This window comes from Anser cygnoides, chromosome 1 (genome assembly GCF_040182565.1).
Source record: "Anser cygnoides isolate HZ-2024a breed goose chromosome 1, Taihu_goose_T2T_genome, whole genome shotgun sequence".
Classification (NCBI taxonomy): Eukaryota; Metazoa; Chordata; class Aves; order Anseriformes; family Anatidae; genus Anser; species Anser cygnoides.
This window is the reverse complement of record NC_089873.1, coordinates 40205964-40220153: the sequence shown is the minus strand read 5'-3', so window position 1 is coordinate 40220153 and position 14190 is coordinate 40205964. Positions and strand designations below refer to the sequence as shown.

Here is a 14190-nt window from a genome sequence, read left to right as displayed (position 1 = left end):
CCTGGGTCTTCAGGAGTTTTGTGGGGTCAGGAAGAGACTGCTTGTACACAGCAGAACCTGCTGTGTTAATGTAGCACTGCTTTCTGCTTATGTTATTTCTTCTGCAAACTAGCTCTTAAATGCCACCATAGCTGAACGTAGCTACTTATATCAGATTAATCGTTGCACCTCTACAACAACTAAAAACCTACCAAATGGGCTATGAGCACACATTAAAAAATATCTGGGGAAAAAAAAAATACATTAAATAGAAATTTTCAAGACCAGATCTAATAAAAGAAACAAGTACACATAACTTTTTCTCGTTTGACTATTTGTATTTTTTTGATCTCTGCAGTGAGGAAATTACTTATGTTTTAATACAGTACTGGATGATACTTGCCAGTCAAATATGAAAACTTTAAAATAGCCTATCTTATAAATAACAGCTGTGGAACTCCTCCACTACATACTGCTTTAAGAGAGAACAGTATCATTTCAAAGCCTGATGGCACTATGGCTGTTTTGGTCAGTTTAAATCCAACCATGACCCCATGCTATTATTTTTCGATAAGACCATTCATGTGTTGACCTTCTCCTGAAATAGAGGACAGGAATCATTCATGCCTTTCCAGCTCATATAAGCAGGTGGTTATTTTAAGGGACTGTTAGATGCATGTGCTCCACGTAGTTCTCTATAATTTACTGGAATTTTATGTTTGAATCTGTCGATCCTCATGCCTTCTTATAAAAGAAATTATTTCTCTTGGTGATTATAGCTCTGAAAATTTCTATACACCTGTGCAATTTCTCTACTTATCACAAACACATTTATTAGTTTCCCATTTAAAGTATTATAGTTAGGGAAAAGGTAGTCATTCAGTGTCAAACCCTATATTAAACCATTCACGACTTTCTAAACAACAATAAAGATTTCATTTGGGAAGAAATCTACCTTTGATGGTTCTGATTCACCTTTTAAAATTCACTCTAAAATATATACACAGTTGCATTTGAGATTAAAGGGTGTTTTTTTTTAAATCTTCTTCCATCAAAAAGGGTTTTTCCATGGTCATGTTTTGCTTGGATACCTCAGAAATTAACACTGTTCTGAAACTCCCAGTTTTGCCACATAAATATAGAAAACATTTAGGAGGAAATGGTTAATTTTTACAACACTTGTTTTGAAATAAAAAAAAAAAAAAACAGTCAGGGTCTGGTTCTCATTTTCTCTGCTCTAGAAGTGTGAGACAATCCTCCAGCTGGTGCTAACTGCAAGTGGCTTGAAGTTTGAGCTCTCACAGCTCTCCTGCAACTTCCACTCCATCAAAACCTGCAGGAATGATGGAAGCTTGCTCCTCCACACAGCAACATGACCACCTTGCAAGGCAGGTCTGGGTGAAGGGCAACCCTCTGCAAGAAACTATTCCAGTGCTGACAAAAGCGTGGGCTACAGACAGTTCTACTACCACTTCAAGTGTTCAGACTCACAGTTGTTATTTTCGTTTAACTTTTCATTTTACGCAACCCCTAGCACACTGGGAAATTGGTTTATGCTGGTGGAATCACTGTTGGTAGAACTGACTCCATTTTCCTGTAAAAAGAACTGCATGAGACGAACACAATTTCATGCCAAGAGCAGCAAGAGAAAATTTCCTGACCAAGAAAATGTTCCATGAGGAATTTCATCACAGTCATATTATTTTGTGAAAAGATACTGGTTTTAGCTAAATACTGCAAAACTTTTTCCAATATCTTCTCATACAGGGAGAAGGCAAACCAGAAGGAAAAACTATTTCCATCTCATGTGCCCAGTTGCCTTAGCTCCATGTTGAAAAAATGTTTTGGTATTGTGAACACTACAGTAAATTTATCATATCAGCAAATATGATCATGTTCTGATACACTTAGTCTTTCCTCAGAGTATCCTTCCATTCCTTAGCATTCCTATATGGTGGAACAGCTAACATCTAAGGTGACATTACACAAGTGTAAATAGCATTTTCCTGTTAGGATTTTTGCTCAGCTGCTGGGATAAAAGGAGTAATTTTGCCTCACCCTACCAAAATTGTGCCAAGATTGTAGATCTTGTATCCCTGCTCCTGATCATGGCTGGCTGAAGTTATAAAACAGGACCTATTAATTTCTTTTACCTCACGTCACTTCCCTTCCTCCCATTTTTGAAAGAAAAAACAAGGGAGTGTGGAAATAATGCAAGTCAAGTTCAGCAGCTGTCCAACTCTCAGCATAAAATGATTAAACAAATAAACAAATAAAGTATTATTTTTACACTACTCTATTACCCTATGGACAGTCATCAAACCCCATCTTGGAAGCAGCGTGTCTTCTTTGTAGCACCATGGAGGAAAACCAGACTAAGGGGCTTACAGCTAAAACAGAGATTATCTAATTGGAGGTGGCATGATACAGTAAATTGAGTTTTGCTAATTGGAAGGCAATTGCCCTGCTGAACTTTATTTTCCCCATCTCCTGGCAATCCTGTGCAGATACTAAGAGGAGTCTAAATGATCCACTTTACCAGAGGCGGAGAGTTCCATCAGAGGCGTACTTCTCCGGGACAAAACAAATCAGTCAAGGTAGAGGAGGTGAGGATGGAAGTGGCAGTAAGGCAGACTGTAAAACTGCTTCAGTCAGTTTAGCAGCATCTTCTGGATCATATTTCCTACCTGGAGCCTGAGTGCCAGCACACTCATGACCAGGGAACAGCAAATATGCTTTTTTCCACAGCTTTGCTCACCTATTTGAAACAGATAGCAGCTAAACCTCTTCACTTGAGGTTAAGGCCACTGTCTATGCTTCTCCTGGATCTGTAGAAATGTGATGGGTAGGACTGTGCTTCCATACTTAGTACTCTTAGACAACAGCAGTCACCAACTTCTCTGCAGAAGCCTTGCAGAGCAGCTGTCTTGTAGGGGTGGACTAAGATCAAAGCAGATCCTTGACTATTTACCTGCTATTGGTTTGAGGCTGATCCAAAACACTGGGGACATTGTGTTCATTCATCATTACAGAGACCATAAAAGAGGCCACTTATCTAGAAGAAACAGAAACCAGCCCTGGATCTATGACAGAGCAGAAGTTCGTCACACTAATAATTTCCACAATGCCTAAGCTAAGTGACTTGAGCCTTCACTGTTCAGGTATCTTTTCATTTCTCTTACAATTCTGAATCTTGAAGAAAGTCAGATAAATTTGATTTGAGTATCTGCATTCAATTTCTCTCACTTGAAGAGCAATGTAATTGATTCCAATTTTCCAAACATCCTCAGGTATAGTTTGTTTCATCTCCAGCTTACAGAGCTGTTCTCTGACTACTCCCTGAGACAACACTGAAGCATGTGTCCTTGTCACAACAGGAACTCTTCATGATTCTTCCTGCCCACACAAATCAGTCCTGGAAACTGCCCTTTCCAGTCTCAGAGTCCCTTTCAGATCTCCTGGAAACTAACATACAAGCTGCAGAAATCTCTAGAACTATCACAGAAACATCTACAGCAGCCCCAGTACATAACAGCATACACAATGAATCAGATATTAAGCAAATCTAGGGCTTTTCTTACCGATTTTTGTATGCTGAGGAATTATCCAAATGAGTTAGACAACAATAAACAGAAGCAAGAGAGCATCCTTGATGTACTCATAAGTTTACAGTCTCATTTTAACGAGACATAGCAAGTGAGTGATTGAGAAAGTAATGAGGAAGAACAAAGATAATGACAATAGATCACAGTGGCATTGATTCTCTACACAGGAAACTCATGATTCAGAAAGGTTCCTCTTTAATTTCTACATAACAGTAACCCCAAAATCATTGCTCACACTGGCCATCATTAATTCGCTGATTTTTGAAGGCATTCCAATAGGTGTAGCAGATCTTAAAAGAGTGGGTAGTGGTTTTATGGTGTTGTTCCTCCACAATGCTCTGCAAGTAAAAGGCAATGAGGAAGCAACTGTGCAGATAATAGTGATATACTGAACTTTCAAGGCAGGAGTGAAGGGAAGGAGGCACACATGTACAACCTAATGAGATGAGATGAGTTGAGATCAACTCTCTCTGAAGTCAATGGGAATCTTTCTGTTAACTTCAATGAGAGTTCAATCAAGCCCTAAAGGACAAGAGTGGAGCAGGTCATTAAGGCAGACTGTGAAAGCTCAAAGAGGTTTTCAAGTATTCCTGAGGTGTTAATATTAAAAAGTATGGCCAATGCAATATCACTTCTGCAAAGTGAGACAGCATCTTAGTGTGCTCTGACTAGGGTATGTTTCCCAGGTATGAAAAGCACCCTGGTGCCAGGCACATTTTTAGACCATCACAACATGGGAGCAGCATAAAACATCCTACATTCCGATGGGCTGCAAGTGATCAGGATGAAGGAACAGGTACCTTCAAGTACTAGAAAGTTCATTTACTCAGATTTCCACTGATCTTATACCAATCATTTCTGCTTCTGCTGTTTGCTAAGCTCTATCAAACTATTACCTTTTGGTGACTTACAAAAGAGAAAAAAAATGGAAAAACACAGACACAGACAGGTTTGACTCATTCCTCTCTCCAGTTAAATTTCTGTCAGGGGGGAATCTCTACACCCCTTAAATTTTACAAGAAGGGGTCACTTCTGCCGCTACAGCCCATGTGTCAAGGGGATGCATGGCACCTTCTTTTCCCATCCTTATATTCATTTTATTTAAGTCTCCACATTTTTTTCCTCATCCACTTCAATTCCAGTCCAAAACTGTCAGTTGATGTTGCATGAACTGCTAAGGAAATAGGGAAATTTCATGAAATTTCTATGTTGAGATTCCTTTTTTAAAAAAAACACTGGTATCCAGCCCTAGCTGTTCTCAGGACAATAGCTCTTATGATCATGTAAGAATTGAGAAGGGAGAGAATAAGTGGTAAGCAGAATAATAAAATTTCAAAGTCCAGTATCTGCTTATCTAATAGGGATAACTAATACTTTGACAGATCAATAAGAAAACTTTTAAATGGCAGTAAACATTTCTTAGCCCTGGTTTAGATTGTGGATTGGAATTACAAAATGCCAGAATTATAAATAATTTGCATTTACTAAGTCATACTCATCAGATGCTTTGCTACAAAAATATTACATTTAACTTTTATAAATCAATAAATTGAATTACATTCATCAGTAATTTGATATACGTTGCTAAATACAAAACACTTAGCACTTAGGTACACATTTCTATGTAAAAGCTTTTCATTATACTGTAATGTCTGTGATAATTATAAATCTTCTTGCTTGCTGCTTATCCTTCATTCCTCCTCCCTCCCTTCCCGACCCTTCCTTTTGTAATTCATTTCAAGTAGCTAACACTGGGTGCAGAGCAACTAAACAATTATCTAGGATCAATTCCAAAGAAACAGTTGAGGAAAACACAAGTATGCTTTATAAGATTCCACTGGGAGGAAAGTTTATTTTTACCTGATTTGTTAGACACCCATATAATTGCCTCTGATGAGATGTGGCTCGTATTTCCTACTGCAATTGTTAATGGAATCTGCCACAAGTAGCTGCAAGACAAAGGAGGGGGAATCTAAGAACAAAAATACTGAACTGATTCTTCTCACAGCAATCAGGGATCATGTCAAAGAAATCAAAACACAATTTCAGTAGCAGCATAAAGATGTGGATTCTAACAAGTTATTTCGATTTTGAAATGCATTTGCTATTAGCAGTAAAACAAAGAAAAAGTAATTAATCTAAAAAAAAAAGATATTTTACATTTTTCACACACTATCGTCATATGAGGACTTTTTGCAAGGTTTTCCTAATTTAACAAAATACTTCACAGAAGAGGAAATAATGATTTCCCACAGAAAGAGCATTCAGTATGTTTACTTAGAAAGAGAGAACCTCCAGGTAAAACATGCTTTGATTTATAGGGACTCCAAAGTTTAAAAATAACACACACTTTTAGCAACTTCTTAAAAAGCTATGACAGGCTTTCATAGCTGCTGTTTTATAAAACCAAAGTGAATGGGATGGATTCTCCACTTTTTTGAAACATTTTTTATCATTGATATGTTTTGCAAACTGGACAAAATGTGCTACATGTGGATTTGGAGATAAGCTAGTATAATCAGACCACAACTTTCTTCTAGAGTATCACAAATTGTTTCTCATTTGGAATAAATGTTATAATTTTCCTAAGATTTTTACAACATTTTTATCTCAGCAAACAGAAATCGACTGTATGAAGTCAATCTCTTAGAGCAGATGGAAAGGAGGAACTCTTGCGTGCCTTCATCATTATCTCTACTCCTCAACTCCCCAGAATACCATTTCACTAGCTGGTGAAAGAATAAACACCTCCCTCACAGGCCTGCCATCTCATTCTGCACACCTAGGGGAAGCACCCCGTTATGGTACAGGTGGTCCCTTTGGGGAGCACATGTGCTTTAAGCAAGGCAGCATGGCAAGAGAATGGTCCCAGCTCAAATATCACTGTACATAATCACTTAGATACCAAATAAGTATATCATTTTAGACTGACGTAATCAAAATGGCACAAGGATGAGTGGGGGCAAGTTCTTGACATCTACATCAGCTTCTCCCTTGCCAGTACGCAGCATTGCAGAACTAGCCTATGATACCCAAAAAAATTAAGTTTGCTCACTTCTGCTTATTCAGAAGCCTGCTCCAGTGAACTGTGAACACTACCAAATGTGCCATAACCAGAGCCAGCGTATGTTGGCTTGCAAGGGTTGTGCCTGGGAGCACATCTGTTGTTCGGCACTGGAAATCACACGCATCATGCAACACGCACCCCAGAACGCTCTCTGTGCGGATTCAGAAACAGTAAACTACTACAGCAATTTCTGTTCTCTCACAGATTTCATCAATAAGACAAGGATTATTTGCTTCTATTATTTCAAAGTCCAAATCCAACAAATACTTCCACACATGGGCAATTCTGCACGCTCAATGTACATGCCCTGAGAGCAGCCCTGCTCTGGGAGGTTTGGCTGCCAAGGCTCAGGGTCAGTGTGGCATCCCAGCCTGGCCTCATCACTGTGGACTTGCCTGGGGATCTGGACTCTGGGCTGAGCCTGGCTGCCACCCCTGGGCCTTTGCTGCTGCCATGCAGGGGTCCTGGCAAAGAGCCCTTCACAAACAGCCACCCCTTGCTGCACCCTGATACCTGACTCCTCAAGCACAGGCTTTTGCAGCACACAAAACTGGACTGTACATGTTGAGAAACAGTTTTCCACGCAGCAGTGATTCAGCAGAGAGGGGGAGATATTTGGAAAACTGCACAGCTGAAAGAGCTATGAGTGACATTGGAAAGAAAACATGGCATTTATTGCCATATGGGAGAAGAAAAAAGTCCCATGTGACTTTGGATTGTCTGAATACTGACTGGTATCATGACACACTAGGAAAATTAATAGATACACTGATGCACCAAAGACACATTTCAGATAAGCACATGCTCTGGCAGACACTTTTTGGATAATTAAGCTGCAGCATCTGAAGATGCTACTGCCTTCCCATTCCTTGTGCTGGAGGTTACCACCTTCCATAGCACCACCAGCAGAAGAGGATGTCCACTGATGTATTTGCTTCTCCAGTTCTCATTCTGGGGTCCTCACATAAAGTTAGCTTCATTGTTACCCCAACTAATATTCTGGACTGTGAGCTACACTAATGAGGTGAAAACGCATATTCTGCTCTGCTACTCCTGTTACAGTGGCAATAACTTCAGGGTTCAACAAGTGAGGGCTGTCAGGAGATGCTGCAAATTGAGGCACCAGAGAATATTCACTACTCTCTTAAGTAGCTTATACTTTACTAGACACCTACCAGTATAAGAAGAGTCTGTTCAAAAATACTTCTAGGCAATATACTATCTTTAAAAGCACACTCAATTCTAAACAGTCAGCTCTCCAAAATGAAAAAGATAGATGATGATTGAGAAAAATGTGGCAAAATTAAGCACAAAGTTAGTACATATTTGAAAGGAACTTTGGTTTATGAAAAAATTGGAAGAACTGTATTGGCATGGTATTTTTATGACTCTTGAGATCGACGCCTACTGAAAAATTTATACTACAAAATAAAAGATACTGAGTTGCCTACATTGCTGATTTAAACATATATAAACATATACAGATACATGTGTATGATCATATACATGGACACTCATCATTTTGAGAAGGAACTTCATAAAAAGATGGATTTTATACACTGCAATCTCTGTATGGAAAAGAATATTGTATTACCTCATATTAATATGTCACTTCCAATTAAGGTAACTCCCATGGAAATAAGATCCTTCTCTGAAAAGTGATTTTGCTACAGAACAGGAGTCACACAAACTACACATCCTCAGAAAACATGTATGATTTGGTTAGGAAGATTAGTGTTAGTAGATTTAACTTTCATAACATTTGAGACCTGCTAATGTTCCTGGCATTCTCCAGAACCTCCACATTTCATCTTGGTTATTGCTTTACCAGATGAAACACAGGTTTCCTTTCAAAGAACATCTCCAAAAATCAATTTTTCCTACTTTTAATGTTGTGCTCTGCATGTTTACCTGTTTTCACCTTCCAATCACTTTCATTCTCAGTGAAACTTCTACTGCTGTTACAGAAGAAGCCATTGCTTTTTTATTTATGTGACAGAGACGTATCTGGCTCACCTGCCAAGCCCTTTTGTTAGGATGACTTCTATACACCATCTTTGAATGATCTTCATGGACTATGTTCTCCAGATATGACTAGGAAGAAGCAAACCTTTTTGCAGATTTCTATTTGCACTTTTCTACTTTAAAGATGAAAGAGAGAAGAGGCCCACTTGCCTTTTCTCCTCCTGTTTCGTCTGGAACTAGTAAACATCTTTTGATTATTCTTTTACATTCTGGAAGTACCACCAGGGTGCTCTCTGTATATGTCTGACCAGGGGAAAAAAGAACACTGTTCCATCTGGCTATCTGCTGCCTGATCTGACAAACCAATTCCAGTGAAGAGATTCTTAGTCTTGAGTCAGTGGGACTGGAAGAAACCATGTGGTCCCCCTATACTCAAAAGTATGTCTGCAAGAATTGAATGCCTGTTAAGGCAGCACACTCAGCCCCTGGGTGTAGTGTAAATAAGAAACTGCGTCCAATCTGCCTGAGATGCTGCAGAGCCTCGGAGGCATCAGCACATTATGTCCCTCTGGATACAAACTCGACCACCTTAACAGGGAACCCATGGCAGACCACCTAAATTCTGAGAAGTTCAGGACTATTTCAGGAAATTAAGGATCCACCTCTGAGGATGAGGAGAGGGACATTTAAAATTAGAATAGATACGGTAAATACAAACTGTGTTGTACATAATACTGTTCTGTTATAGACAAAGAGTTGTAGGAGAGGAGGATGCTGTTGAAAGGTAGTATAAAGGTTGATGTAGGATAACATCCACAATTAAACAGAATGTATTACTGCCTTTTGTATGTTTGGTAGCATCACACCAATGTATAATACCAAAATGTGCTAGTATTTCCATTCAGCGAACAGAATAATTCAGAGTGACTTGTTTGATATAGTAATCCAATCTTGCAGCTGCCAAGGTGCGTGTAATATCAGAAGCTAGCTAATTATGCTCTGCTCAGATTACATAGATTTTTTTTTTGTCTTAAGCCTTACATTATGACTACATAGGCAGTATTGAGGTACTTTATCTCACTCGGAAAATGATCATATTTGTGACCGTCTGTGATGAACAGTTATGTTGTAGAAACTTTGGATTTTCAGTCAAACAATTCATTTCCTTCTTTGTAAAGAGCTATGAAAAGTCGAAAAAGGAGAGTTTTTTTCTGCTGACGAAACAAAGATCTCAGATCATTAAAGAAGAAAAGGCAAGGTTCCTGGAGTTCCATATTTTGTACACCTCTTCAACTACTTATTCACATTAATGAACATTTTTGCTGGGATGTAAGCCCATACATTTTCAAGATTAATCTTCCTAGTAACTTGCTTCCACCCACTGCCTGTAGTGAATGCATTTTTGCAGTGACATTTCCCCTGACTTCCCTGGACTCAAAGCTAAACAAGGAAGTTCAGCTGTTCCTAGTAATGACAAGAACTCAAAGAACAATGAAGAACAATGCTCAAAGAACAATGAAGAAATCTGCTCAATATTCAGAATATACAAGTAATATGATTGCTTCATGTAAAGTGACAGAACTTTGTATGTGGCTAAAATACTACAGTAGAATTTAACCAACCTGCTTTTTGAATGGAAGAGGAAGTGAACAACCACATCCCTCTCTCCTCGGGCTTTTACAGACCTCTATTGTATTTCCCTAAAGCCTCTTTTTCTGGGTTAAAGACTCAGTCTATCCTGCTGTTCTATATATAGCACCTATACTTAGTCCTTTTTGTTGACCGCCTCTTTATTTTTTCTGTCTATTATACTCTTTTCCAGTTTAGAAAGCCAGACCTGCCCTCAGTGTTTTGAAGGCACGTCTACAACGGATTGTATCAGTGTGGTGTAATACTTGTCTCTTTTATGCTACTTATACACTTATTTCCTAGTAATTACTACAGTTTTATTTACTTGCTTGACGGTGCCTACCACAACTTCCAGATTTCCTTCCTGAGAGAGAATAGTTTCTTCAGAACCCATCATTAAGCATCTAAGTTAGGACTGTTTTCCCCATGTGCATCATCTGTACATTTACCAACATTAAGCTTGATCTGTCATTTTATCATCGTCAGCCAGCATTGAGGGATATTTCTTTAATCTTAATCTTTAATCTTAAGGGACCCATAAGGATCGTCAAGTCCAACTCCTGTCACCGCACAGGTGTGCTCAAAATTTTAGACCATGTGACTAAGTGCACAGTCCAAACTCTTCTTCAATTCAGACAGGCTTGGTGCAGTGACTACTTCACTGAGGAGCCTGTTCCAGTGTGCGACCACCCTCTCGGTGAAGAACCTCTTCCTGATGTCCAGCCTAAACTTCCCCTGCGTCAGCTTAACACTGTTCCCATGGGTCCTATCACTGGTGATTCTGGAAAATGGGTCACCTGCCTCTCCACTCCCCCTCGTGAGGAAGTTGTAGACTCCAACACCAAAAGCTGAACACCAAAAGCTCTATGTACCTTCCAATGCTTTACTAGGCTGAGAAACAGAATTTTGAGTTGTCCAAATTATCTTAGGTTGGTAAAGCAGAAATAATGTATCTCCCACCAGCTGGCACTTATGAAATCTCAGCCATCACTTTGCTGTGACTTAGTTTCTCTGGACTAAATTCAGTTGTGGCATCAGATGAACTTCTGAGGGGTACTTGAGACATTTTCCAGGGGCTGTGAGATATGGCACAGCACGTATGGATGGCCCTGCCCGTGTAGTGGCAGCAGAACATCAAACAAAATATCTCAGGGCACCTCCAACGGCATCAGTTACCTGCACACATAACTGAACTGGCCTCTCCATCTGCTCAGTGTTGATAACTACACCTTTCATAAGTAAATAGGAGTTTTCCAAAAGAAATTTTTACATTTTTAACTGAAAACAGCAAAATTTTTGAAACTAAGCATTTCAAGAGAAATAGAACTTCAGCATAGTTTTAGACACTGCTGAAACATGTTATAATTACTATTTTAAATAAAAGCTTCCAGTTTGCTGATTCAAAATGAATCTTGGCTTGAAATACAAGTTAATTAAAGGGGCAAGTTAAATTGAAACTGAAATGTAAGATACTGAAATGACAGAATTGAAATGAATTCTCTAAACCATTTTTTCCCCAATTTTTGCTTCATTTTTTGTCCTGATCAGCACAGGGAAATGTTTTGATATGCTGAAAATTTCTGTGGGATGGGAATCCATTTTTTGCTCATCTGCACCACTTACTAATCTTTGTAAAGTATTTTGAGAACATAAAGATCTAAGGCTGAAGGATATGATTAAAGCTATTTGACACAGAGATAAAGCAAGGCATAAAAATAATTTAGGAGTAAAAAGGTTAAAAAGAAAATCCAAGAGTAACTGCCCTGTTAAGACTCCTCTCTCCTTGTTTTAACCACCAGATCTTAATATCCAAAATGCTTACCTTGTCACTTCAGTTAAAGAAAGAAGTGGTACATCCAGAGTGGCTGAAGCTGAGGAAAAGAGGAGCAAGGTCACCTTGGCATTAGTTTCCTGTTCTCAGCCCTCCAGAATGGAGAATGCTCAGGTTTCATGTACACAAAGACAAGATGCTTGGGTGAGCAGTGCTGAGTTGGTAACTTGTGATCTAACTAAAGGATAGTGTGAAGTTCGGACACTAAATGAGGACAGTAAAAAGAGAGTAGAAATCTCTCATTTCTTCTACTTGCCAAGACTATTGCTCTTCCTGCTAGCAATGCAAAAGAAGGCCTCAGTTTTCAGTGGACTTTGAATACTAAGAAAATGGATGGTTCAAAGATAAATTGTTTACAGAAAACCTGAAAGTGCATTCAACTAATCTATGAAATTACAAGCCTTGTTGCTGTGATACCTGGAGGCATTTATTCCTAGGGTGAGAGCGCAAGCAGTGGTAAGGTGGTAAGTGGGAAACAAGTGAAAGTTGTTCAACAGCATAACAGCTTTGAGCTTCTGTACATAGAAAGAAATTATACGTAAAGCAGAATTCAGCGGTGCCAGGGTAAAATTTTGTAAAACATACTTTCTAGACAGATAGTGTTGGGAAAGACAATTTAAAAGCATCATAGAGATTTTCCCAGGTTGTCATATAGTATAGTATCTCATTCAGTAAAGAGTATTTCAAGTTCCAGGGGAAGCTTGTGTGAATATCACAGGAAATCACATACTTTATTAAGTGTGATTCTACAGAGTGTTAGTTCTGTTTAATGGATAAGGAGCTGATGACAAAATCATGTTGTGAATATCATTCTCACAAGACTGAAAAAAAAAAAACAGAGATTTCATTAGATTTAATATGTGCCAGCAAAGTAATTTCAGGCTGTGCCCAGAGGCACAACACAACAGAAAAAAATTTATTCCCACTCACACAAGCATTACACCTCCTACACCGCAGCGGAGTGTCAAGGGATTCCAAGAACTCTGTCAGCACAGATGAAGGCAGATAGGAAGGGAAGATATCACTAACTTTGTAGGAAAGACAAATACAAGATGAGAAACACATAAAGGAGAACAACTTGAAGTAACTGGGAAAACTGAATACAGCTTGGAACATATCCACTGGTCATCTGGATACAGACAATGTTAATTCTTACGTTCAGAGCAAAAATGAGAAACTGGTGAAAAACACTGGTAAAAGTAGCTGATTAAGATGGATTCCCCTACAAGTGGAATGAAAAAGCAGACAGCAGCAGACTTTTTAATCAAATAAGATGTCACAATAAGCCGACTTGAATTCAGAAAAGACAGCACGTAGGTTTTATTAACTGGAGAGGTCCTGTCAGTGTCTGAGATGGATGGGACTTCCAGAATTCCAACAGATGGAAAAATTCCACCTGTCAGTGTGGAAATGAGAAGAGCGGGACGTGGTAAGTGTGCCACACCACACTAACTATGGGATGCTCATCAACGGTTTCTTGGACTTGAGCAAAATGAGGAAAACATGGTGCTAAGCTTGGGATGCTTTTCCAATTAGAAAAAGATTGCACGAAAATTACCGTGGAAGTGTTTACTCCAAGATTATCTTGTGCTACGCTAGGCAGAGGCATTTCCAGTCCCTTTACAAAAGCAAGGGATACTGGCTGCAAAGCAGAGGACTGCCTGACCTCTTGATGGATCTGAGTGGGCTCCTCCACCCTCTGAGCTCAGAAGAGTTACAGATCTCACTTTTTGGAGCGTACCGCAAGTTTTGAATTTTATTAGATGTGGAAATCATAGCTGCCTGAAAGATGACTAGAAATCAGTTTGTCAAATGGTTTTGTCTGTTAAAAAGAGAAATTCCCAAAGGACTGACTTATCTACTTTGCAAGAGATTTTCAAAGGTTCTGATTAGATGTCTGGCTGGATCCTCCTAGTATCTATTTCAGGGGGAAGGAAGACTTGGGCATTTGGAAGGTATCCAAAATTGTGGGCCTATTATCATTTTAAATAAATTATACATAACTACATACATGGAGGCAACTATGGATAATCTTTGTAAGTTGGAGAAATATTTAGAACTGCACGACAGGGTAAATGGGAAGTTTATATTCTAGTCTTGAAAGATGCTAGCAC

General features: G+C 39.0%; 1 protein-coding gene across 3 annotated transcripts in view; it reads right to left on the bottom strand.

The window, feature by feature from the left end:
* Positions 1–14190, bottom strand: part of TRHDE (thyrotropin releasing hormone degrading enzyme) — a 211060-nt gene that overhangs the window by 49784 nt on the left and 147086 nt on the right. For all 3 annotated transcript variants that reach the window (XM_066993097.1, XM_066993102.1, XM_013197875.3), the window contains one exon: positions 5445–5533. In XM_066993097.1, coding sequence (XP_066849198.1) covers positions 5445–5533 — 89 coding nt within the window. The remainder of the gene's footprint in view (positions 1–5444; positions 5534–14190) is intronic.